Source organism: Cucurbita pepo, chromosome LG18 (genome assembly GCF_002806865.2).
Source record: "Cucurbita pepo subsp. pepo cultivar mu-cu-16 chromosome LG18, ASM280686v2, whole genome shotgun sequence".
Classification (NCBI taxonomy): Eukaryota; Viridiplantae; Streptophyta; class Magnoliopsida; order Cucurbitales; family Cucurbitaceae; genus Cucurbita; species Cucurbita pepo.
In genome coordinates, this window is record NC_036655.1 from 2,355,315 (window position 1) to 2,379,516 (window position 24,202).

The following is a 24,202-nucleotide window of genomic DNA, read 5'->3' on the forward strand; positions in this document are numbered from 1 at the left end:
TGCTTTTTACGGTTTATCTCAAACTTTATAATAATTTAACTTTAACCCTACTTTCTCCCAACCACATCATTATGATACCATTCTATCAGTAAAAATATTAATATTTTATTTAAAAAATATAATTAAATTTTTAATAGTATTTTGAAAATACATAAATTTTAAAATGCTTCGACTTAAAAAAAAAAAAAAACTCTTATTATTATTTGTAAAAAAGACAAAAATCTTCTATCGACACCTCATAAATTATCTCCCAGTTGTGATGTGAGCAGGTAAAAACTTAAGAATGGAATTACTTTTATGCCCCTATTTCGCTAATTACAATAAAATTAATATTCACCAACTTTTTTTTACCATCTCCATCAAATTAAAAGATGAATAGTAAAATTAATTTTTTTTTACTCAAATTTTTAAAGTATTTTTAAAAAAATAGAAGCATAAGTAAAAAAATAAAATAAAACGGGTTTCAAAATTTCAGTCGGGCCATCAAATTACTCGAGTATTTATCAATCTTTGATCGAGGTTCAATTCGGTCGAGATGCATGACTCTTGGTCAACTTCGTTTATATCATACAGATCATATTCCAATTTTGTTTCGAATAATTTCATACAAATTTTATCGTAATTTCTTGAATTTTCGTCATAATTAGTCGGAACTTTTCTTCAATTTTAACACTAGTTTTTTATCATATAAATTAAATAATTCTAAATTAATTTTTTATGGATAAATTTGTTATAAAATAAAAAATATATAAAAAAAAAATGATTAATAAAATAAATAGTACTTTCATGAAAAGAATTTTAGGGTTTGGAGTGGGTTATTTAAAAAGTGGGTGAGGAAAAGAGAGGATGACCCGCGGGTGAGGGAGGTGGGCGTGAGTCACGGAGGGGGGAGGATCAGCGTACACGTGTAGGGCTGAGAGAGAGAGAGAGGAGAGGAGACCCGTGAGCAGCCGTCCAGGATCACGGTACACGAGGACAAAAGTGGAAATAATGTAAAAACTGAGTGAGTTCTCAATTCTATAGAAATAGAATCCAATGCGCATTTGCTGACCGCCCACCCACTTGGTCAAAATTCCCCAATCAATTATTTATTTTAATTTTAAATTAAAATAAACTCCTTTTTTTTCTTTTTTCTTTTATTTATTTAAAATTTCCTTCTTTTTTATAAAAAAAAATTAACCGATAATGGAAGTGATTCTCAACTCTTCTCTACCCGATAGTTATATGCTGTAAGCTGTTGTTGTCGTCTTTTTGCTTTCATCACATATAACACTAATTTCAATCTCTCAAATCTTGCTTTCAAAATTCCCTTTCGAAATTTCTCTGCCCTCGTTTTCTAAAACTTTCTTCTTGAATCGGGGCCAGAGGCTCGAGCATAGACGATACAAGAACGAATTGGCTTAGCTCATTTCTTGCTGGGAAATGAGTGCCGCACAATCGCAAGTCCGCTGCCATCAAACGTGCAATTGTGACAAGGGTTCATATGATTTGATAATCTGAACAATTTAGACTACTCAACGGAATGTTTTGTTAGTGTTAAAGATAGTTGACGGTTTATTATAGATATTTGCCTTACATTACAGCTTACCATATTTGCTATTTTATTAAAGAGAAATATTATATTGTATTAATTTATTATGTGGTAATTTACCATATTTCTCTATATTGTAAACGATTATAAATAGAGAATTTTCAACACCATTTAGTTGTGGTGGTTTCAGCAAACACTCTCATGATATCAGAGCCTTTTTCGGTTTAACAACCCTGATCTTTTTTTCTTTATGGCTTCCGAATCTCTTACCATCTTCTTCCTTTCAACACTCTAATCCATATGATCACCATCAAACTTTCTTCATCCCATTATTTTTTCGAAAATTTGGATTGAGTTAAAATTTTTTAAAACTGAAAATTCGAGTCCATTTGTAGGTTGACATCTTTCTAGTCACGTCAATCGATCGTACTTTTAAGATTATTATGAAAATTAAGAACATTTGACGTTTGTAACCGATATTAATGATATGTGGTAATTTGTGAATGTTTGATATTTGAGTTTTACGAAATTTTAGTTATTAATGTAATATGTACGATGGATTGGTAGGATTTTTTATATAAAAAAAAACTCGATTAGCCCCGTGTATGCGATAGGTGAAGAATATTAAAAAAGAGAAAAGCATAATGTTAAAAATATAATGATGAAACATAGGATTGTGAAAAATGTTTTAGTTAGGGATTGGGCCAAAAGTGAGAACTCAAACACTTTATGCCAAAAAAGAGTAAAAGGTTGAATGATGAAGATGCAATTTTGGAGGAAAAAAGAAAGCCAAGATGATGAGTAAAGGTGTTGGAGAATAAATGCATATATTCGATTTCATTTCATACAAAAATTACGACGACCGAAGTTCTAACAACCTAAATTCATAGATACTATCCGTTTTGACTCGTTATGTATTGTCGTCAGCCTAAACACATTTTTATAAGAAATGTTTTATTCCATTCTCAAACCGACGTGGGAACGTGGGATCTCACCGGAGTTCAAATTTAGTCTTTATGTTTAATTTTTCTTTAAATTAACCAATTTATTAATTTATGTATGTGGGACATACAATGCGTTCGAGTCTCAATACGGATGTTGAATTCATGGGACATACAATGCATTATCACGGTATTGAGACTCGAACTCATAGGGAAGAAAATTTATGTATGGAATCAAATATGCAGTATTTACAAACAAAAGTACTCGGTTATTGGGGAAAAATTAATATACTTCTAATGTTGAATCGGGATCAACTAGGACAGAAATAAAGCATTGGGTCGAACTCTTCTTTGGTGTCAAGGTAATAGCTATGAATAGTCATCGACTCCCGGGAAAGGGTAGAAGAATGGGACCTATTATGGGACATACAATGCATTACAGACGTATGATCATTACGCTTCAACCAGGTTATTCTATTCCACCTCTTAGAAAGAAAAGAACTAACTCGAGCACACACAATTACAAAATCATGACCTATTTGACACTTAAATTAGCTCTCAATTTTTGTATGGTTAATGATATCAACCATTACAACAAGGTTCCCTTAACAAGGGTAACCCTCTCGATCTTGACATAACTTTTGAATGACTAAACAAACGCAAACAAATATCAAAATTAACCGGTTGAGACTATGAAAAGTAGAGAAAAATAGTGTAATTCGAACCATTTAATTTGTGACGTAAAAAATTAAACATAGAAAATAGATTTAAAATTGATAAAAATAATAAAATATTAAGAGAGATTTGGGGACGAGGCCAAATTAGGGGAATTAGGATAAATGGAGAAAAATGCATTATTTTTCAAAATTATTAATTTTTAACTATTTGGCAAAATTCTCTTAAAATAAATGAAACAAATAAAAAAAATGGACTGCTAGTTGGGCTTTATGGGCACAAGGAATCGGCCCAAATCAAAACCGAAGAAGACATAGTCAGGCCCAATTTTTGTAGTTGCATTTCAAAATTAAGACTTATTGCATGGAAAGAAGCACAACTCAATCATAACTAATGTGTACTCTCTCTCTCTCTTTTTTTGTTTTTTAGGTTGTAGGTTCAAATTCATAAAATTTTGTTAATATGTTCGGCCAAAGTGAACGAAAGTCGATCGGCCATTCGATTTCGAGTTGTATAAGGGAACGATCAGCCATTCGATTTCGAGTTGTATAAGGGAGAAGCGCTTAGAAATCTTTAACTTCAAAGTCGAATTGGATGCTTATGGCTCGCAGCCAACTACAACATTACTCTTTGTAGCACCAACTACTATGGGAACAGAGTCTAGACGGCTTGTTGACTTGCTAGAAAACAAGTGTGCTTCATACGGATACGAAAACCCGTGCACACTATCTACGGGCTATCCCCATCCAGACCTATTTCTGTTGTTCACCCATTTTGGAATTAGCCACTGAGACTTGCAACGTAGACACGGCTATTCCGTGTTTGCCGTAGCTGTGGGTAAGGCTAACTCTATCCGCCGACACTTACCAGACAACTATGAACTTCCAAGGGCACTCTTGCCCCATTTATTGCCACCTTTTAAGAAATCTTTACATTTACCTTTCTCTAATGTCAGTAGACGAATAGAAAAAAATTAATGGGCTCTGATTCAATAAAATAAAATATCAACCATTTTATTAATAGAACATTTTCTCCCCAGTAGATAAAAAATAAAATAAAATAAAATAGAACATTTTTTTTTAGTGAAATAACTATAAGAATTAATGTACAAACATTTCAATTTTCGTTTCTCTATGATATATTTTGTATCCTAAAACACCTTAATGATAGAAGTCTCCAAACAATCATATACTAACTTATTTCTGTCATCTTGGTTGAATAAATGAATCATATTGAGAGTCATAGATATTATATGTTGTTGGTAGGGTATGCTCTACGTATAATCGACAACGCTACNTTTTTTTTTTTTTTTTTTTTTTTTTTTTTTTGAGAGGGAGAGAACTTTCTTCTGGACAATTGCCATCTAGCAAAGCTCTCAACTGGTCTCCAAAAGTTGGAAGATGGGTGAACAAGAAAAAAGTACCAAGAATAACTTACTGTGCTTGTTTCTTACTACTATTCACAAGAGAAATCCTTCTGATACGTCGTGTGGGTCGTAGTTTAGCGTGGCCGTGGTCCTTGTAAGCGACTGCACGGGGCTCAGCAATCTTTGCAGGACTTCAAGTTAAGCCATGGCTCATGCTTCTACAATAAAGTTTGCCATGTTAATAATAAGAGCTATCCTCCCTCCCTAAACAAAGCCATTTTTGCCTTATACAGCAGAGCAGGCTCAGGTTTACCGAAAGGAAGAGGGTACTCGATCGACAAGGGAGAAGCGCTAAGTTCTCCTCCTTGTCTAGTCGAGGCCGAAGCACGGGCTCAAATTTCCATGTGAAGTTGCTGTCGATGTCAAAGATTGATTTGGCAATCCCTTTTCAACATGGGTTCTTCTATGTATAGGCTTAACTGGGTTCTGTTCACTGCAACATGTTGTCCCCAAGCAAGTAATGCTACACAAAATGATACTCTCTGCTTTCTCTTCACATCAATCACTGTGTTCACTACAGTGTTTGCTGAAGACAAACAAAACAAACATCATATTAAAAAAAAGCTTAAGATTATAATGCTTTGAAATTAGTCATCTTAGTAATCAAATTTTGATATCAAGAATCTCATCATTCATCCAGTTACGCTATTAAAGAAGTGATAGATATACTTGTATGTTTGTATGTATAATCATTCATCATTCATCATCCATCACTCTCAAAAACTGTTTTAAAGTGCTCCTTAGCAAGCCACTCACTGGAGCTAAAACACACTATAAATACTAAGTAACACCCAAACAATAATTTTGAGTGAAAAGTGCTTTTATTCATGCCAAAGCACTCCAATATATAGTGCCTTGTAGTATCTGGGGAAATCAGGAAAATAACATCATAGAGAAAAGCTCTTTGCCCTTTTAAAAGAATCAGTAGTGGTTCAAATCTATGATCAAAGAAGTTGTCCAAAGGCTGGAAAATAACACTAAAAAAAATGCAGAAAAATTTGTGCATAACAGCAAAAATATTTGGAAACTTACCAATCCCACGAATTTTCAGGTTCTGAGTTCTCGTCACAAAGATCAGGATGGGACTCACTAGGGCTGATCGTGGAGGAGGGCCATTGATCTGGAACCATGAGAAAATATGTAGTCATAGCTTTTCTGAAACGTTTCTTGTATTGATGAGGTGAGATCACAGTAGGAGCAGCGTTCTTGGGCCCACCTAGAATGCCAGAGTTCTTCACCCAAGTTTCAAGATGTTTATCCCAAGTATATTGCCTCATAAAATCAATAATCCCCACAACCAGCTCTTGCTTTTCCTCATCCAAGCCAACCAAGAGTGAGTAGTCCATGACATCAATTGACTACAGCAGCAATTTGAGAAAATAAATTAGTCAGACACACTAAAATGGAAGATAAGTAAGGGAGTCTTTGGCTCATTGTTTGTTACAAAATAGTACAGGTGAATTTCATATATCTAATTTATATTATTCATGCCTCCGTTCAATAACGATTTTGTTTTTAGTTTTTTTTTTTTTTTTTTGAAATCAAAAGAAATAAACTCAAAAATCAAATGGTTATAGACTTTATTTCTTAATCCTGCACTATACCAACTATATCTGTGAACCAAAACACCTAAAAGTAACTCTAGTACAAAATTTGGAAGGCTCAAGGTTTGAGAAAGGCTGGAGCTGTCTACAGGGTACCCACTTAAAATAAGAAGGAAAAAAAGTAGAAGTACAAAGAACATGAAGTGTTAAATTCAATCTATGGCCTTGAGTATTCTACCCATAGTTTTGGAATTAAAATGCAGATCCGTGATACCGACAATCTCTACAAGTATGCGATACTTATTTAAATTGAATTCAGTTTCACTAAGCCTACTACAGTGATAACATTCTGTATATATCTAGAAAAATAACCCTCGTTCAACTAGATATCATATTAGACTTGAAATAGAGATGCTCATTCATGTACATGATATTTAGTAGCAAGAAAACACTAAAGATGTTTGAAATGAATATGCAGCTTCTTATAGATTTGAACCCAGGGCACGAATTGAATCCAGAAAATCCAGTTGAGAGCATCAAGACTTTGAAAATCAAGTGACACTAAGAAGATACATTAAACTTACAGCTAAAAACGATGTATCGTTCCAAACAGCTCTCTCTAACAACCGCTTTGCCTTGCCGCCCAAGAATATTGGAGAGGTTGGCATAGATTCAATCAGGTTCTGATCCAAAAGAACTTTATTTTTTCCACTCGTGTCTGAATTATAGCGCGATCGAGAAGATCCTTTTAGATCATAAAGTCGTGTCACATTATGCCCAAACAGAAGATTCTCCATGACTAAAACGTCAATCTTGAATTCTTTTCCTCCCTTTAGATGTTTTGTGGACACCTTCAAGACAGCAAAAACCAACCCAAGAATAAAATTACGCACAAAGTTTTAAGATGTTTGGTACAAAAGAAGACAATTATGCACAATATTTCAGTTTCAAATATGACTTCTACCCTATTTTTACTTGAAATTCTTTCTTTTGATTAAAATGGTTAATAATATTACAGAATTAAATAAAAATCTCGCTTCCTCAAACGAATTATGATTTTTTTTATCCAAAAAAAGGCCATAGAGTATCGTTCCTAGTATTTCAACTTCTGTCATTTCAAATCATTTTTCAAACTTTCTTGATATCAAAGAGAGAGTTAAAAAAAAAAAATCATTGTACCTGATACATTCCCACGACCTTCGCCAAGCAAGTTGGGCATCCCGTGCGAATTGATTCAGACAAATATAAAAAATAAGCTGGTGCAAACTGAATGAACGATTCCAACTCTATTTTTGTCACCTGTTTGATAATAAATCGCTCATCTAAAGTTTTTGCAAAGAAAACGTTGCTTTTGCCACCTTGGGCTCCCCATCTCTTACAACGACTAAGAGACCTTACATAATCTAACTCCGAAGGGCAACACTTCTTTCTTAATGCCTCAAACCGCTTAGCAAAGTAGCAAGTTATGGTATATTTCACCGGCCCCAAAGGAGTTTCATTTATAAAACAAACTCTTGTATGCAAATCCTTGGTGAACAGAAGCAGATCCTCAAACTGAAGACTTTCGGTTCTAGCCATGGATAAAATGGTCTCTTCATTGGATCTAAGAGTTCTGTAGACATCAGAACCTTCTTCATCACATGTTTTAATTGAGCTCATTTTAACAGAACCAATAGTAGGCAAAGAGCGTGCAGTATCCAAAGCTTCCATTACTCTCTCTGGCTCAGACATCTGAGCATGATACTCTGGCATAAGCAATGAATATGCAATAATACTAGTAGGCTCCTCATCATAGACAGGAACAACAGTATCACTGGAGTCAACATGCATAAAAAACCGAAGATGGCCTTGCTTTTCCAACTCCCTAAATGATGTAATTAAGGCAGGATCGTAATCAGAAATGTCAGGCTTTGGAATATTCAACAATGAAATCTTTGAACTATACGCTGAAGAAGGCATCGACATCAAACTTGTACATGTTTCAACAGAATCAACCCTTGTTAAAACTAAGGCGGAATAAAGAAGACGAGCTGTCTCTACTCCGTTGGCAGTACACTTTTCCATATCAGGTCCAGCCAATGGCTCCAGAATGGATGAGTTAGTTTGTGGATACCTATCATCAAATTGTATACTATTGGGGTGAAGTGCACCTTTCCAAACTGCATCAAGGGTACCAGATAAATCGGTCATACTTGGATATTCTCCCTCTGAATTTGTCCTTCGTAGGGCAGTTCCAACATCTAGAGGTTCAGAATTAACTTGATAAAGACAAAGATCATCCTCCTGTCCACCAAGATCAATATTCTTTTCCCTCTCAGTTTCATTAAACCGGTTCATTTGGCCTGAATTACCTCCTCTGTCAAGATCAACATCATGTTTTGACTCTGAAGGTAGAGAATCGTTATCAAAACCACCAAAGAGATCATCTTGTCCGAATGCCAGAGTCAATTCCACCAACTCTTCCATTGAATCAAGTTCCTTTTCTTCAAGTGTTGGGATGTCATTGCTCGAACTATCTGGGGAATGCTTCTTTCCCAAAGTGACTGCGTAACTTAAGCGCTGAACCCAAATATATGAAAGAAAAAGGACGTGCATATGCAGTTTATTGATCTCAAAAATATCAACTGTAGGTTGGCCAACTGTCGTCTCTCCAGATGCTTTATTAAAATGCACCTATAATAACTGGATTACATAAATCAAAGAACCAAAGCATAAAACTTCCTTCCCCACAAAGAAAGTTTCACAATCCATGGAAAATGACAACCTAGAAACATCATTGCATATAATAATCCGTATTCCATAATAGGAAAATTATTTGTTTATCTACAAAATTAAGACAACTACCATCTTTGTCAAATAAAACTAATTAATTCTATATTTCAAATAAGGTGTTCAAATTCAGCATAGGATTAGGGAATCATGTTCATAAATACTTTTCTTCCCCAAGGGCATCCAAGTCATTAAATGCACAGGAATGAATATAAAGTTTCATCCAAGTCATTATAATCGTCAGTTTCAAAATAACGATATGATTAGAAATAAAACCACAACTCAAAAACCTACCTCAAAATCTTCTTTCTCCACATTAATGATTTGCTCTAGTTCTTGAATGTAATTGTTCAATTCATTTACCCCAAAATCTTCTTGCTCTGTGCCAGATTCATGCTTCAGAATCAGAGGAAGAGTTTTACATACTACAGCAAATAGAACTTCAGCCCTGTTATGTACCTACTAGAAGAGACCACTGATTAGTCTTTCAAAATTTAGAATCAGTGGCTTTAGCCTTCAATTGAAGTTCAATTCGAGGTTGTTGTACCTCATTTGCTTCCTTATTAATCCACTCCAGATTGTTATGGTGAAAGTCAATTATTGATGGTGGGATATGAACAGACTTAACATTAATTGCTGCATAGTGGAAACAAGCAACCGTTCTTCCAAACCTGCACATGTGAATGATAGATACATATAAGGATGTATTTAACTGGAATCTCGAGCATTTTGCCTTTTCCTTCAACAGGAAATTAGTAAGAACTTCCATTCCAATCAATGGAAGAATACAAATGGTAAGGGTCTAACCCAAAGCCCAAGTAGCTATTCAAGATCGCAAAATCCAATTTGTCTAAATAAGACACAATAGAAAGCGGGAAAACTCCTGTAACTGAGGATCAGGTCGCAGAATGTGACCATGAGGATCCTAACCACAGAAGAATAGTAAGAAGCAAAAATGTCAAATAAAAGGCAGTCAGAAAGGTAGGCCATATTTTCTGCTAAAATTTCAGAAATATGTCTTCTTTCAGGCAGCAACAAATAGTTTTAAGGTTTTTTATGCTGACATTTCAACAGACCACCAAGAGAAATATTTGGAACTTGTGCATTCTAAGATATATTAACAAACGGAAGTCTCGATTCCCTTTCTCAGTGCAAGAAAAATAAGAGAAACATTTACAAGGAACAGCCCCCTGCCACCACCAAAAAAAATGTGGTCAAAATTATAGCATCCAAAGAGCTGGAATTGGAGACAAAAAAGGTTAGATTTTATATCCAGAAATGTAAGTCTTGAGCTATAAAACCCCGAACTTACAATTTTGCCGATTTCCAAGAACTTTGGCATTGATAAAGGATTATTTTTTCCATAAAAGATTTGCATATAACAGCTGAGTGGAAACATTACTAATTAAACAACAATCTTGTGATTATTAATTAGATTATTTCCTTAACTGTAATGGAGTTTTCTTCTACTCAAGAAACCATTTTCTTTTGAAGTGAATGTGAAAGAAATTGTTCGTCTCTTGATGTTTTTAGATAATATCAGAGCCAAAATTAAAACCCTAGCCGCCTGTCGCCATCCGATCCCTACAGACTGGTAGCTGCTTCCAAGGAATACGACCATCAACTGATCTGCCTGACTCTACAAGAAACAGCTTTGTTCTCACTGACTCACGACTACACAAGAAACATTGCCAGTGGCTATCTGTGTCAACCTCTACACTTCCTTCGTTTCGTACTGTCACACTTGCATCATCCATCCACATCAGCCCTTGTATTATGTTTCTCCGCCAACAGGGAGCTAAGTCCTCTGTTTTGTTGTTGGGTGTTATGTTTTCCAGATTAGTAACTTCACCAGAAAAACATAGCTAGTAACTTCACCAGAAAAACATACCTAGTAACTTCACCAGAAAAACGTACCATCATCATAAATAACCAAAAAACTTACCTCATCCTAGGAACAAAAATTTCCACTGTTGGCATTGACCAAGAATCGAACGATGAATATGCATCTAGCCCCCTGCCCCCCTACCCCTCTCCACCGCCCCACCATCTCCCGCTGCATATAAGGCCAACATCTCTCACCTGTTGCTAGAGATCACCCTTGCAGATACAGAGCTTGACACTCTTTTTCAGGAAAGCATAATGAAAAAGAGGTAGAAGAGGTCACCCCAATATCAACGACACTCTTCACCAACAATGGTCATCCAAATCCTGGCACCATAGCTAAAAGAACACCAAATGTGCATCATGGCTATTCCATCTGGGAAAAAGAAGCCCACTACGGCCAAGAAACCGAGTAAATTGAATAGAGAGATTGTTGGCCTCCTTTCAAACATCAATTATGAGAAATCGAGCAAGTCACAATTGGGAGGTCAATACCTCTTATGATTATTATCTCTTGGAATGTTAAGGGCTTGGGAGATTGGCAAAAGAGAGGCCTAATCAAGTCTTTTCTCCTCAAATACAGTCCCACTATGGTTATTCTTCAAGGAACAAAATTGAATTATGTTGATCTTTGGATAGTCAAATTCCTTTGGAGTGCCAAACATATTAGTTGGTTAGCTTTGGATGCCCTAAGTACATCGGGGAGATCTTAATCATGTGGAATGACCCAACTTTGATCATTTCAGAAGTCACCAAAGGCTTATACACCTTAACCACACATACTACCCTGGTTGATAATTACAGATTTAAGAAAGACATCTATTATGACAGGAATCACCGTACCTATCATGCCTATGTAAAGAGAATTGGCTTTTGGCGGGTGACTTCAATATCTCTCGATGGGCACATGACAAATCCAGTAGAAAAAGTCACCAGAGGCATAAGACACTTCAACAATTTCATAAGAGAAGTTGAACTCATTGACCTTCCCCTTAGTAATGGACTCTATACATGGTCAAACAACAGACCTCCACCCACCTTGATAGCCATCAATAGATTTCTAACCACAAAAGACCTACTTGGAAAATTCAGTAACGCCGATGTACAAAGACTGAATAGACCTACATCTAAACATTATCCCATTCTACTTTCGATGGGTTGCTGAAAATGGGGCCATTCGCCCTTCCAATTTGAGAAGATGTGGTTGAACCATTTAAAATTTTTGCCAATGGTAGAATACTGATGGAAGAATACGCCCCTCCGTGGATGACTGGGGCACGATTTCATCAACAAACTTAAAACACTAAAAGAAGTCTTGAAAAAATGGAACAAGAAGGTTTTTGGCTGTATTTCCACAAAAAGAAACCAACTTCTAACAGAAATTGCTCTTCTTGATCAGATGGAGGAAACCGACTCCATCACACTAGTTCAACACACACAGAAAAAGCTCATGAAAGCAGAGCTTATTTCGTTGGCAACAAAGGAAGAGCAATCTTGGAGACAAATGTAAAAAATGATGGTTAGAGGAAGGTGACAAAAACTCCAAAATTTTCCATCGTATCATGGCTACAAAGAAACGAAAGAGTACCATAATGGAAATTCTATCCACAAAATGTAGAAGTTTAGTAAACAAAGAAGAAATTGTCTCAAAATTTATGTCCTTTTACACGTCCTTATATACAAAGGACAATGTCCTTTGCAAATTTCCCCATGATCCCCATGATCTTGACTGGAGTCCTATTGATCAACAGCAAGCTGCCTCCCTCAAGGTTGTTGTCACCAAAGAAGAGGTGGGGATGGTGATTCAGCATCTGGTCTCCGACAAAACTCCAAGACCAGATGGTTTTACCTCAGATTTTTTCAAAAAATGCTGGAACTTTATGAGAGCTAATATCATAAGAGTATTCCAAGATTTTTTTCGAAACGAAGTCTAATCTCAAAGAATACATCTAATCTCAAAGAAACTGGATGTCTGCACTGTTGCAGACTTTCGTCCTATAAGTCTCACGACCGGAATATATTAAATCATAGCAAGGGTATTATCAGAACGTCTTAAAAAGGTTCTCCCCTTCACAATAACTGGGCAACAAACAACTTTTGTAGAGGGGCGACAAATTCTCATTGCATCCCTCATGGCAAGTGAACTCATAGATGAATGGGAAAGAAAGAAACAAAAAAGGTGTAGTCATTAAACTTGACATGGTAAAGGTCTTCGACAAGGTTGATTGAACTTTCCTCGAAAACATTCTTGTGGCAAAAGGCTTTGGCTCAAAATGCTAAAGGTGGATAAAAGGATGCATCTCATGCATAAACTTCTAAATCATCATCAATAGAAGACCGAGAGGGAAGATTTATATGCCACACGGGGTCTCAGACAAGGAGATCCACTATCCCCTTTTCTTTTCATCATGGTAATGAGCTACCTCAATCGCCTACTGACAAAAGTAGAATACGAAGGGCACGAATGACAAATGCAAGGTTTTCAGATTGGTAATGAAGGCTTAAGCATCAACCACCTTTAGTTCGCGGACGACACAATCCTCTTTTCTGACTTGGCAGATGCCTCTTCCATAAAAAAACATGATGGAGACGGTCAAAACCTTCGAAAGATTCTCTAGACAAAATATCAATCTAAAAAAACCAGAGATCATGAGCATCAATATTAACACAGAGATTATTGAATAACTTGCTAGCATATATAGTTGTGAAAAAGGAGAATGGTTGAATATGTACCTAGGATTACCTCTAAAAGGAAACCACAAATATTTTTCCTTCTAGTAGATTATTATTGAAAAAATAGAAAGAAGGCTGTCAACATGGTCGACTAACCCTAATACAAGCCACATTATCCAACCTCCCCCACTTACTACATGTCTCTATTTGAAATACCCCAAAAAGGGAGGCCTTGGTCTTTTCTTGATAAAGAACAAGAACAAAACTCTCATTGCCAAATGGGTATGGAGATATCATCACGAAGAAAAGGCCTTGTGGAGAAATCTTATAAAGGCCAAATATACTCCTATATCAAACAAAAATCAACCCCCTCCATCTTCTACAAAAGGGCCTTGGAAGTACATAAAAAAACATAAAACCTAATCACCAACTGAACTTGCCATAGGGAGGGTGATGGAGGAAGCACATCATTTTGGACCGACCCATGGAATGAAAACACCCCGCTATCCCTGAGGTATCCACTTTTGTACATGATCTCTCATAGCAAAAAAACCATGATCAAAGTAAGCGTGGAATGTTGTCAATAAAGAGACATCAGATGATCTCCTTCTCCATTCGCCTTCTTGAAAGAAATGGATTTCTTTTGTAACAGGAGGGGGTGCCTGTTATTTAGTGAGATCTCTGGGGCAAGAAAAATTATAGATTCTTTAGGAGTATGGAGAGGTATTCGAGTCATGTTTGGTTCCTTGTTAGATTCTACGTTTCTCTTTAGGCTTTAGTGACAAAGTCTTTTTATAATAACATTCTTAGTCTTTCCTTTGTACAGGGTGGCGTACTTTTGTGAGTTTTCTTTTTGTTTGCCCTTGTGTTCTTTCATCTCCCAATGAAAGTGTGGTGTTTCATTATTTAAAATTATTAATTAAAAAATTCCCTCCTCAACTATGCTAGTATAATGTTTTAAATAGAAATTTATAGTCTAAAAAAAATAATAATAATTAAAACAAAAAAACATAAATATCGTTAGTACTAGGTCGATGATGGGTAATGCAGTAACAACTACCAAGTTACGTTCAACCATCCAAAGCATCTCCCCCACCTTTCAAAATCGTGGATCTTGGGTCATTGCCATTTCAATATGGAATTGTAAATATACACAAACATAGGCAACGTTTAGGAAATTAAAAACCAGATATAAAGTAAACTAGCTGATTTCTAGTCAAGCTCAGAACTAACATAGGCAGCGATAATCACACTTCATTGCTGAAGAAGTAAAATTGTACGAAAAAAATTCATACCCATAGAACCGGAGACAATCTCTATGAAGGAAGTGGCCACAACCTGCAACACGGCTGGCAGCTGCATTATTTGAAAAGCTTAACTCCAAAAATTTACCAAAAGATAAACCCCAGGCAGCATCAGACATGATAACTCTCCTGGTGGCTGGAGGGAAGCCGTTAGTCCGAGGACACTTCAGACACCGATGCCACATCCAAATTTTACCTTCAGGTTCCCCCGGTAAGAAAAAGTCAGGGAGTTTCTTGGCAGATATTGTAAGGCTGCCTTGTGGATGCGTATAACAATGAACATGTGCCTCAGATGGCATACCACATGAATGACATCGATAATTCTGTAAGAAGAGAAAATATAATATCGATAATACTCAGTTAAGGGAAAAAAACATTTCTTTTATTACCCGATCTTTTGTATATATAAGAAACCGTTAAGCATATAACTAAAAAAAAGTGAAGAGCGAACCTAAAAGCCAAGAGGTAGATAAACCCTTTCCCAGGAGACTTGAGGAACATTATAAATGACAGCTTTCCAATAGTTAATAATCATTAGAAGATTATATTACCTGATCAAACAAATTATCTCGTAAAAACCTGCCCAAAGGCTTGTCGAAGCTCCCATAGTATTTAATTCGTAATAGGTGAGCACGATCACAAATAGTTCCCTTCCACACACAACGTGTTGACAAAGACACCAAAATGTTTTGTTGGTCAGAAGGAGACAAGGGGAAATCTTCCCTTGAAGATTTGGTGGTAACTAGATTAGCAACAAGGCTTTCAGTTCTTTGACATGTTGAATCATTGGAACTTTGGGTATTTGCATCCAATGAACTGCTGCGTATATGAATAGAGTTACCATGACTCAAAGGCACACCTTTACCAGAACTAGAAACTGTATCATCATCTTCCTTTGCTTCTTCCTTGATAGTCATAATGCCCATTGAATATTCTTCGCTGTCTGGATTTCTATTTGCCTCGGAGGCTAGTTTGGAGGAAAGAATATAATTACGGTCGGCGGTAGAAACGTTCTGCTTCAGAAAAGACAAAGAAGTGGAGGTAGCATTGGACTTCACTAGCCTCAAGGAAGGCTCTAAAGAGTTCAAATTGTCAACATTATGACTGATCATAGACGAGTCTCTAGTCGGAACAGCATCGTTTCCGGATTGCCCAGTTTCCATACTGGGTTCTGGCTCTGGAGACTTTACAGGCGATGGACAAGTAAAACCAGGTATTGCGGAGATGGATCTGTCTATATTTGATGGAGTATGAGGAAGACCAACTATTATTGGGGACTTCAATGGGAGCTCTGGAACTGAAGCACCTTCATCAGCCAGAAAGCATGTTTCTAGAGCCAGGTGATAGGCAGCAAAAGTTGCATATTGAACAACATGTTTAACTTTTTTGAGCTCATCCCCACTGGCACCCCTGAGCAAAATCTGAAGATAAAACAATTTGTCTACATTATTTCAGATGGTTTTATAACTTTTTTCATGTACATTGCAGAGGAAAGCACTGGCTACTTCTATAGAAAAAGTCTACTGCATGTCAATTTCACACATCCTATAATGACTCAACTAACTGAAGAGAACATTAAAACTAATACAATCAATATCACAGCATCTAATACACTAAATTTGTGACAAACAAAAATACTTGTACTACATTTAATAACCATTTGGCTTTTGAAAATTAAACTATTACAGTTTTTTTGTTTTATTATCTACTTCCTACTAATGTTTTCAAAATCTAAATCAAGTTTTGAAAAAAAAAAAAAAAAAAAAAAAAAAAAAAAAAAAACTGTTCTTCTAAAATTTTTATTTTCTTCTAAAGTTGTTCAAGAGTTCAAATGTTTATTTAAAAGGAAAAAAAACAAAAAAAAGAAAACTACAAGAGACTGTAAAGAAACTAGCACACTTTTTAAATACAGCCTTAAATCTAATTGTGTTTAGAATTGTGTCCTAAGTTAAAAGGCAATACCTACCAACTTACTTTCCACTCGAGAAATTTAAAACTGAGAATCTATTATAATGGATCTGTAAACTGCAAGAATTAAAATTACAAGAAGATAGTTTTAGATAAGTATCAGAAAGCATTTTAATCCCATTTTCTCAGAGACGACTCAGCTACTTCCATGCAAAATGAAAAATATCTCAATCATCCAGACAAAGACAAAGTTTCAAATCCACCCTTTAGGAGAAAGAGTTTAGAATCCACTCGAAAAGCAAAGTTTTGTGGCATGCTAATATCTTAACTATTTTATAGGATATTTGGATTGGAAGAGGTAATAGAATTTTTAGAGAGATTGAGAGACCGAAAGAAGAAGTTTGGGAGGTGGCTAGGTTTAACACCACCTTGTAGGTGTCCGTCACTCAGCTTTCTTGTAATTGTGTAATTGGTTGTATTCTTTTGGATTATAGTCTTTTATGTAGTTAGGACAGACTCCTTTTTGGGAACTTATTTTTTTGTATTCTCTTTTATTCTTTCGTTTAGAGAAACAAATAATTATGACCATGACTGCTTATCTTGTTTGTTCTCATTTAAAATCATACTTCTTGTTGTAACATAGACTTACAGTACAACATAGAGGCTTTGGACATCCCTCGAAGAACATCAGGGTCTTCGTTGATTTCTTGCCAGCTTGGCCATCACCACTACCATGCTCTTCAACAAATGTCTTCACACGAAATTCATCACAGTAACCAAGTTTCAGACATGCAACATGATCAACAGTAGGAACTATATTTGCCCCAGTGCAGCAAGCAATACGCTCTAAAAGTGATCTTTTAACATTTAGAACAAGAGTGATTTTCTTTGAGAGGAGGTACTCCTGAGCATGGCGAGACACTGATTTCTCTACCAAAAGAACATTGGGATGATGAGCATCAATCTTAGCAACAGCCATCTTCAAATGATCAAGTTCCTGTATATGTACATACAAGGAACCCATGATGAAAAGAAGTATACCAAATCCCATAAACTCATAATTAGTGATCGCAAGTACATCAACAAGACATAGGAGTTGAAGTACATGAAATCTACAGAATAAAACTTCGACATACAAACCTAATGAAAAGGATAAGGGTAAACAGTTTGAAACCTGCTGCAACAAAGTATCAAAACTTGACAAGTGGTTGGTAACACGTTGATACTCCAAAGCTCCCCCAAGGACAAAAAAGCGTGGTTTAGATATTTCTTTCCTCATCCGCCGGTGTGCTACATTCTTCTTGCAAATGATGCCTTTCACAATGATACTGCAAAGGAATAGTAGTCATATCAAACCAAAAAACCCTTACAGTAACACAATAACCATTACTCCAATGGTAAAATGAACACGCAACATGGAGTCATACTCCTACAACGTGGTAAACAAAATGTATTGGCAATTCTGCAATACTTAGGTTGAATCTTGAGAAAACATTTCAAAATAAGGAACCTTTTGATACCAATTGATTCTCTAAAAGCTCGTATTATATTCTCTCAAAAAGTCCATATGAAGAGTTCGTTTAGCACATTCGAAACAAAATTACAACAAACTCCATAAGATCATGCTAATCTCCTTCTCTAACAACACAGTCAATAAGTGCATAAAGTAACGTGATTCGACTATGAACACAATCTTTTTTGAACAAGAAACAAACTTCTTACTAAAAGAATGAAAACATACACCATATATTCGAAGGAAATAAACTCCTAGGAGGAGTGAAATAAAGGGGAAAAAAAGAAAAGAAAAGAAAAGAAAAAGAATCGTGAGAGCACTGTATCTCGGTCAGAAAATGAAATCTATAGTCCTTAATGAAAAGCACTGACTCGCTAGAATATAAACCTGGTCCTCTGTAAAATATTGAGCCAATCCTCAAGCAATCAACAGACATTCAATATCAATAAATTATAGCTGACATGATTGGTCCATGGAGTTAACTTACCTCTCAGTACGCTTTCCACCAGCAACGCATTTAACCTTAACATATCCACCAGGATCCATACATCCACTCTTGCTCGTATCTGGCTTCAGAACTGCAGCTGCTTCCCAGGACAGGTATGTTAATATATCTAACCAACCATCTTCATTGGGTTCATCACCGACAGGAAGATTCTCAGCCTCCAAAAGTTGACTAACGAGAGCTCTAAAGTGCCCTTCTACCACGTTTTTTGCAGTTCTCCTGTAGTCCCCACTGGACTTTCTCTTCATGGGGCATTCCCCACTGCCTTGGGAAGAAGGTAGATGTCCCCATTCACCTGGGGCACAGGCATCATCATCACCATTAAACAAAAGAGCTTTTTCATCCTCCTCATCTTCTGGCTCTGGAGGAAGCCAGAGAATCCCATTGTTCTGAAAATCCATAGCTTCATTATCTTTATTTTGCATGCCATAAGTAGGAAAATCACATTCAGAGCCTTTATCATTTTCGTCAGAGTCTTCACCAGATTCCTCATCACCCCTTGGACTCTGAGTGTCAAAATTCACAGGTGAACCCTTTGTGCTCATGTTCTCTCTCTCAAGATTTAAACCTTCTTCAGTGTTTGCAGAACAATAATAATGATCAGACTGGGGGATATGCCTGGATTCGGAATCTGAGCGACACATTCCATAATAATAATCACCATCCTCATCATCACTCCTAACAAGAAAATACAACAGTATATAAATAACTAAAATATAAAAGCAACAACAATTAACAATGATCTGAAATATAAACATCAGATCAATAAAATGATAGCAAAATCCGTATCATAGTCTCTATTCACAGTTATAAGCATGCATCGGCTAAAGCATATTGCGTAAGAATACGACTACAAGGGCACAGGTTGAGCTTCAAGAGAATTAAAATAATTGGGACACAATAGCATCATCTCTCGCATGAATTAAGAACTTAAATCACCTCTCATCCTACCAGTTGGATAATGGTAAATTTCATATTATATCAACACTTCAATTAAGAAATTCGAATACGAACACTATCTATCTAGATATCATGATAAACTACCGCTCAATGCAAAAGAATTAAGTTAAGGTTTATTTTCGAGACAAATGAGAATTAAACGTTGAATCTTAAATCAACACCGGAGAGAATACCTGCAATAGCCATAATAACTAGAAGATGAAGTCATCAGAGAAGTAGAGCGTTTAATGGTCTTCCCATTTCTTAAACTATCTTGCTCATCAGCGATGGATCCAGAACAAAAGGGATCATAATATTGGCGATCATTTGAGCAAGGCGTTGAAGGAATATTACTGATTGCACTTTGACAGGTGTAGCCGGACTTGGTGCTACCAATGCTGGTGGATGAAGATGACAGACTAATAGCAGAGCAGGTAGCTTTGTCGCCATCAAGCAAGGCAGACGGTTCCTTCCCCCATTGTTTGAAGCAATAATTACAGACTCTGATCGTCTCAGAATCCTCCCGAGCATTCGAGGGATCAGTGGAAGGAGAAGGAATGAAGTTTGCAGTACATTTGGAACAGAAAACTCGGCCACAGCGACGGCAATGATGCCGGCGGTTGATGAACGTGAACTGAGAGTCGCAGTCATAGCAGACTCTGCAGCTCTTGTCGGGCATCCAGAAGTCTCTGGAGACGTTTTCGGGGTCGGAGCGCCATGGCATCCATGACTTCACCAAGCCCACGAGGTCGGATAATTTGTTCTCAGGATGGCCCATTTGAAGAAGTGGAATCCACCGGCGCCCACTCCGATCATCCCAGTCTGCTCATCCGCCACCTCGTTTCACCTTTTCGATCTAAATAATATTAAATCACGCTACGAAATTCTGCACATCACAAGGTAGTTAGTTAGGTTACTAATAATGAAATATGATTTTTATTTTTTAATATATTTTTTATTAAAAATATAAAATATCCTTAAAAAAAATTAAAAATTCAAAAATATTAGGTTTAACTAACTCCATCCTCGTTCTGGACCTCGTTCTCGAACAATAAGGGTGGGGTTGGAGACGGGGAGGGATGAAGTGAGACTAACTCCATCCTCGACCCTATTTAGCTAATTTGGATCAATATTTTCCCATTTCCTGCCTCGTTCTCTGTTTAAATGAAAATTTTATATCTTGTTCGAGGCAAATTTCCACTAAATAAAATTTGATATCTCTAAATAAAACTTGAATTCAACGGATTGAATGACAAACATAAATTCACATTTCACGTTAAAGAATATAATAATAATAATAATTAACTACATACCTCATAACTAAGTTGACACAACTCTATGAACTTAAAGAACTATAGTAAATATAACATAATGTAAATAGAATGTTAAAAAAAAAAAAAATGTGAACACAATTTCAAATTGAAGTAAAANAAAAAAAAACATAAAATAAGGGAGATTTTGCATGGAACTTGGGGTGATNTTATTATTTTATATATATTTCAAGTTTTACGGTGAGAAAAATTGACCATTTATAACAAGTTATTCTTGCCTGTTAAGTACCATAATTTTAAATTTAATAGTGAGAGAGTGTAACATCTTACTTTTAAAATAATAATAGATATTTTAACTTAAAAATAACTCAACTGATTAAGATATATATTATTGAGTAATAGATTAAATGTTTGAATCTTCACCCCTGCAAGAATAATAAAAAAAAAAAATAATAAGTATGATGCATCGACTTTAATCATCAATCTATACATAGATGGACTAAATAAAGTGTTATACATGCTTCAATCTTGAAAAAATTTAAAAGAAAATATCAATTATGAATAATTTCGATCCGAATATAAATGAACTAATTAATATATTATAATTTTGACGAAAATATTGAAAATTTGAGTTATTATCTCACATGGTTGAAATAAGAAAAATTGTATAGACCCTAAGTAAATATATATATATATATATAAACAGGAAAATCCAAACTCAATCAGTAAGTTACTTCATCAATCGAAGTTTCATTTATTTTAGATGATTATAGAAGAGTGAAATAAGCATTTCCTGTATTTTATATTGAAGCTATATAAAATTAAGTAGGTTGTCTTTGCAAAAGAGATTCAAAAATAGTAAAAGGAACATTTGTACTTCCTTTTAGCCTAAAGCTAAGTTTACTTACATTCTATATGATTTAGGTTGCATGGTTAGAATCATTCCAATCATTTCAGCTTGATTCATCAATCTTGTTTACGAAGGAAAAGAGATTTGAAAATAGTAAAAGAAACCTTTGTAATTACTTTTGTACTTACTTTTAGCTTAAAGCTGAGTTTACTTGTCAGTTTAGATTGCATGGTTAGAATCATAACAGCTTGATTCATCAATCTTGTTTCATGGTTAGAATCATTACAGCTTGATTCATCAATCTTGTTTATGGAGAAATTCAAATTTCAAACAAATTTACTATCGATCAACAAAATAATCAGATGATTAGATGAAGTTATTTTGGATAAAATTATCTTCATGGGAGGATTGAGTAAATTTGCATATCCATAGTTCTCAAATCAAATAGTAAACGAAGACATTGTAACGATGATAATAATAATAATAATTAAACTCTCACCACATTTGCCGTAATTCAAAAGAACAAAAATCTTAAAATTCAACAACATTACCAAATCACACACGGTGTTCTTTTCCAGGCGAGTGAATCCAGCGAACTTGACGCAACGAAACGTTCATTCCGCCCTAATCTGATACGCAAAGAGAAGGAAAACAGAAGGAAAACGCAATCAATACTCGAATTGATACCAGCAGATACAGAAGAACGCAGATAGGTTATTGAGAGATCGCGTTGAATGATGCCATATTCCGAATAGCAGAATCATAAAACTCAAGAAGAACAATCAGCGAAACAGAAAATGCGAATTCGTAAAACAAATCGAGAACTCTCTCTCTCTGTCTCTGTAAATAAATCACGGAAAAACAGAGCAGATTAAAGCAGATGACGATTACATGATTCCTACGAGGCGAACCTAAGAAAAGAGGAAAAAAGAGGAAAAGAAACAGAAATGCATGAATTCGAACCTTAATCGATGTATGCGAACGAAGAAGGAAAAACGCGGATGGTAGAAACGGATTCAACGGATCAACGAATTCATGAAACAGGAAATCAGATGATTTGTGACAGCAGATTCTCAAATCCTTAGGTGTACCTGTAGTGGTATGGATTTGGATAAAAGGAGTGGAATGGAGGAGAAATTGAGGCGATTTGTTATTGTTTCTCAGATGAACTCTGTCGTTGTTGATCGATTCATCGCGTTCTGGAAATCTGGTAATGGCGACTCTGATTTCTCTCTCCATTCCGTTGCGTACTTTTTGTTCTCTCGCATTGCGCTATTTGGGAATTCGAGCAATTGGAGAGAAAGAGAGAGAAGTTTTTTGAATTTTGTTTTTTGTTTCCATTTCACGTCGAAGGAATGGTGTTGCTATTTTATTGCTCTTTTCTCTTCTCAACCATAATTTCATTAAATAATTAAATATATATTTAATCTTGGCTACTTATTAATTTCAGAATATTTAATGAATTTGGTAAATAATTTATTACTGGTAATATAGGAATCGATTTTCTAAAGTTAATTATTCTATTTTTTTTAAATATATTTTAAAATAAAATATTTATTAAAAAGAATTTTCTAATCCATAATTTTTCATTTTTTTCACTATAATTTCTATTTAAATATATATATACATACACACAGGTGAATGAGTTGATTCTTCAGTTTCCTGAGTTTCCTGAGTTTACTGTTCGGTCAGAATAAGAAAATGAGAGTGATCCTGATTTATCACACCTATAGAAGAATTTCAAATTCATTTACTGTTCCTGACCAGTAAACTAAGACTCGATCAACTTCGGGGTCTCGTTGCTCCGCTCCTTCGCCTATCGGTCTCATTGCTTCGCTCCTCAAACCTTTTCTTGCTGATTGAACGAGGTAAACAAACTCCTGAACCTCTCCCTATTTTTGAGGTCATATAACTCTTTTACTCGAGCAGGAGCGGGAGAATGAATCTTTCTTGTCTTGCTTTCGACTTGACTGACTGTGGAACAGGCAGGAAAGACTCAACGAAAGATGAAACCTCAAATACACATACGCGTATTTCTTTTATTTCTTTATGATTTAGACTCTCAGTATAAATAAAGTGTGGCATGGAAGGGATTTAGGCTGGGTCTAGGTCGGAGGTGGGAAATATACATTACAAGAAATAGTGGATATCGCTTACAAATAATGTTATTGTAGACATTTTATAGCGTTTTTCGTAAGTGTTGACAACCTATGTTATTAAAAGTATGAGACTTTTTATAATGTTTTTGTATAGTTATAATGTATACTTAAATAGAGTATAAATATATAACTTGTTATGAAATTATTTTATAGCTTTTTCTTATTTAAATTTTAATATGTTAATATAGCTAAAATAGTATGTTATCTTCAATTTATTAGAGCATTTATTCCCGATATAAATATCTTTTTTCATTTTATAAATTTATTTAAATGTTTATATATCTTTTATTTAATTATATTTTAATAAAAT

At 35.3% G+C, this 24,202-nt stretch overlaps 1 protein-coding gene across 3 annotated transcripts; it reads right to left on the bottom strand.

Annotated features, from left to right (window-relative positions):
• Positions 1 to 4,459: 4,459 nt before the first annotated feature.
• Positions 4,460 to 20,481, bottom strand: LOC111779890 (1-phosphatidylinositol-3-phosphate 5-kinase FAB1B-like). Of its 3 annotated transcripts, XR_002812757.1 has the most exons (13): positions 19,807 to 20,481; positions 18,656 to 19,351; positions 17,830 to 17,983; positions 17,305 to 17,652; positions 15,299 to 16,168; positions 14,739 to 15,070; positions 9,434 to 9,557; positions 9,181 to 9,345; positions 7,297 to 8,790; positions 6,702 to 6,968; positions 5,606 to 5,931; positions 4,827 to 5,099; positions 4,460 to 4,731 (listed from the first exon to the last, which is right to left on the bottom strand). XR_002812757.1 is itself a non-coding variant. In XM_023660078.1 (12 exons), exons 1-12 carry the CDS (start codon positions 20,388 to 20,390, stop codon positions 5,072 to 5,074), a joined length of 5,385 nt encoding a protein of 1,794 aa, XP_023515846.1. In that variant the 5' UTR covers positions 20,391 to 20,481; the 3' UTR covers positions 4,460 to 5,071. The 3 variants fall into 3 exon arrangements, 2 of the variants coding, with proteins under 2 accessions (XP_023515846.1, XP_023515845.1); XM_023660078.1 differs by having other exon boundaries at positions 4,460 to 5,099; positions 18,656 to 19,348; XM_023660077.1 differs by having other exon boundaries at positions 4,460 to 5,099.
• Positions 20,482 to 24,202: the final 3,721 nt, after the last annotated feature.

What these genes read in the sequence shown, in the direction of transcription:
- LOC111779890 (XM_023660077.1), bottom strand. Translation starts at nt 20,390, where the DNA reads ATGGGCCATCCTGAGAACAAATTATCCGACCTCGTGGGCTTGGTGAAG. An exon ending in AGTTATTATGGCTATTGCAG is followed by an intron (nt 19,352 to 19,806) that starts GTATTCTCTCCG and finishes TTTTCTTGTTAG; the next exon opens with GAGTGATGATGAGGATGGTG. An exon ending in AGGTCGTGGGAATGTATCAG is followed by an intron (nt 6,969 to 7,296) that starts GTACAATGATTT and finishes GCTGTCTTGAAG; the next exon opens with GTGTCCACAAAACATCTAAA.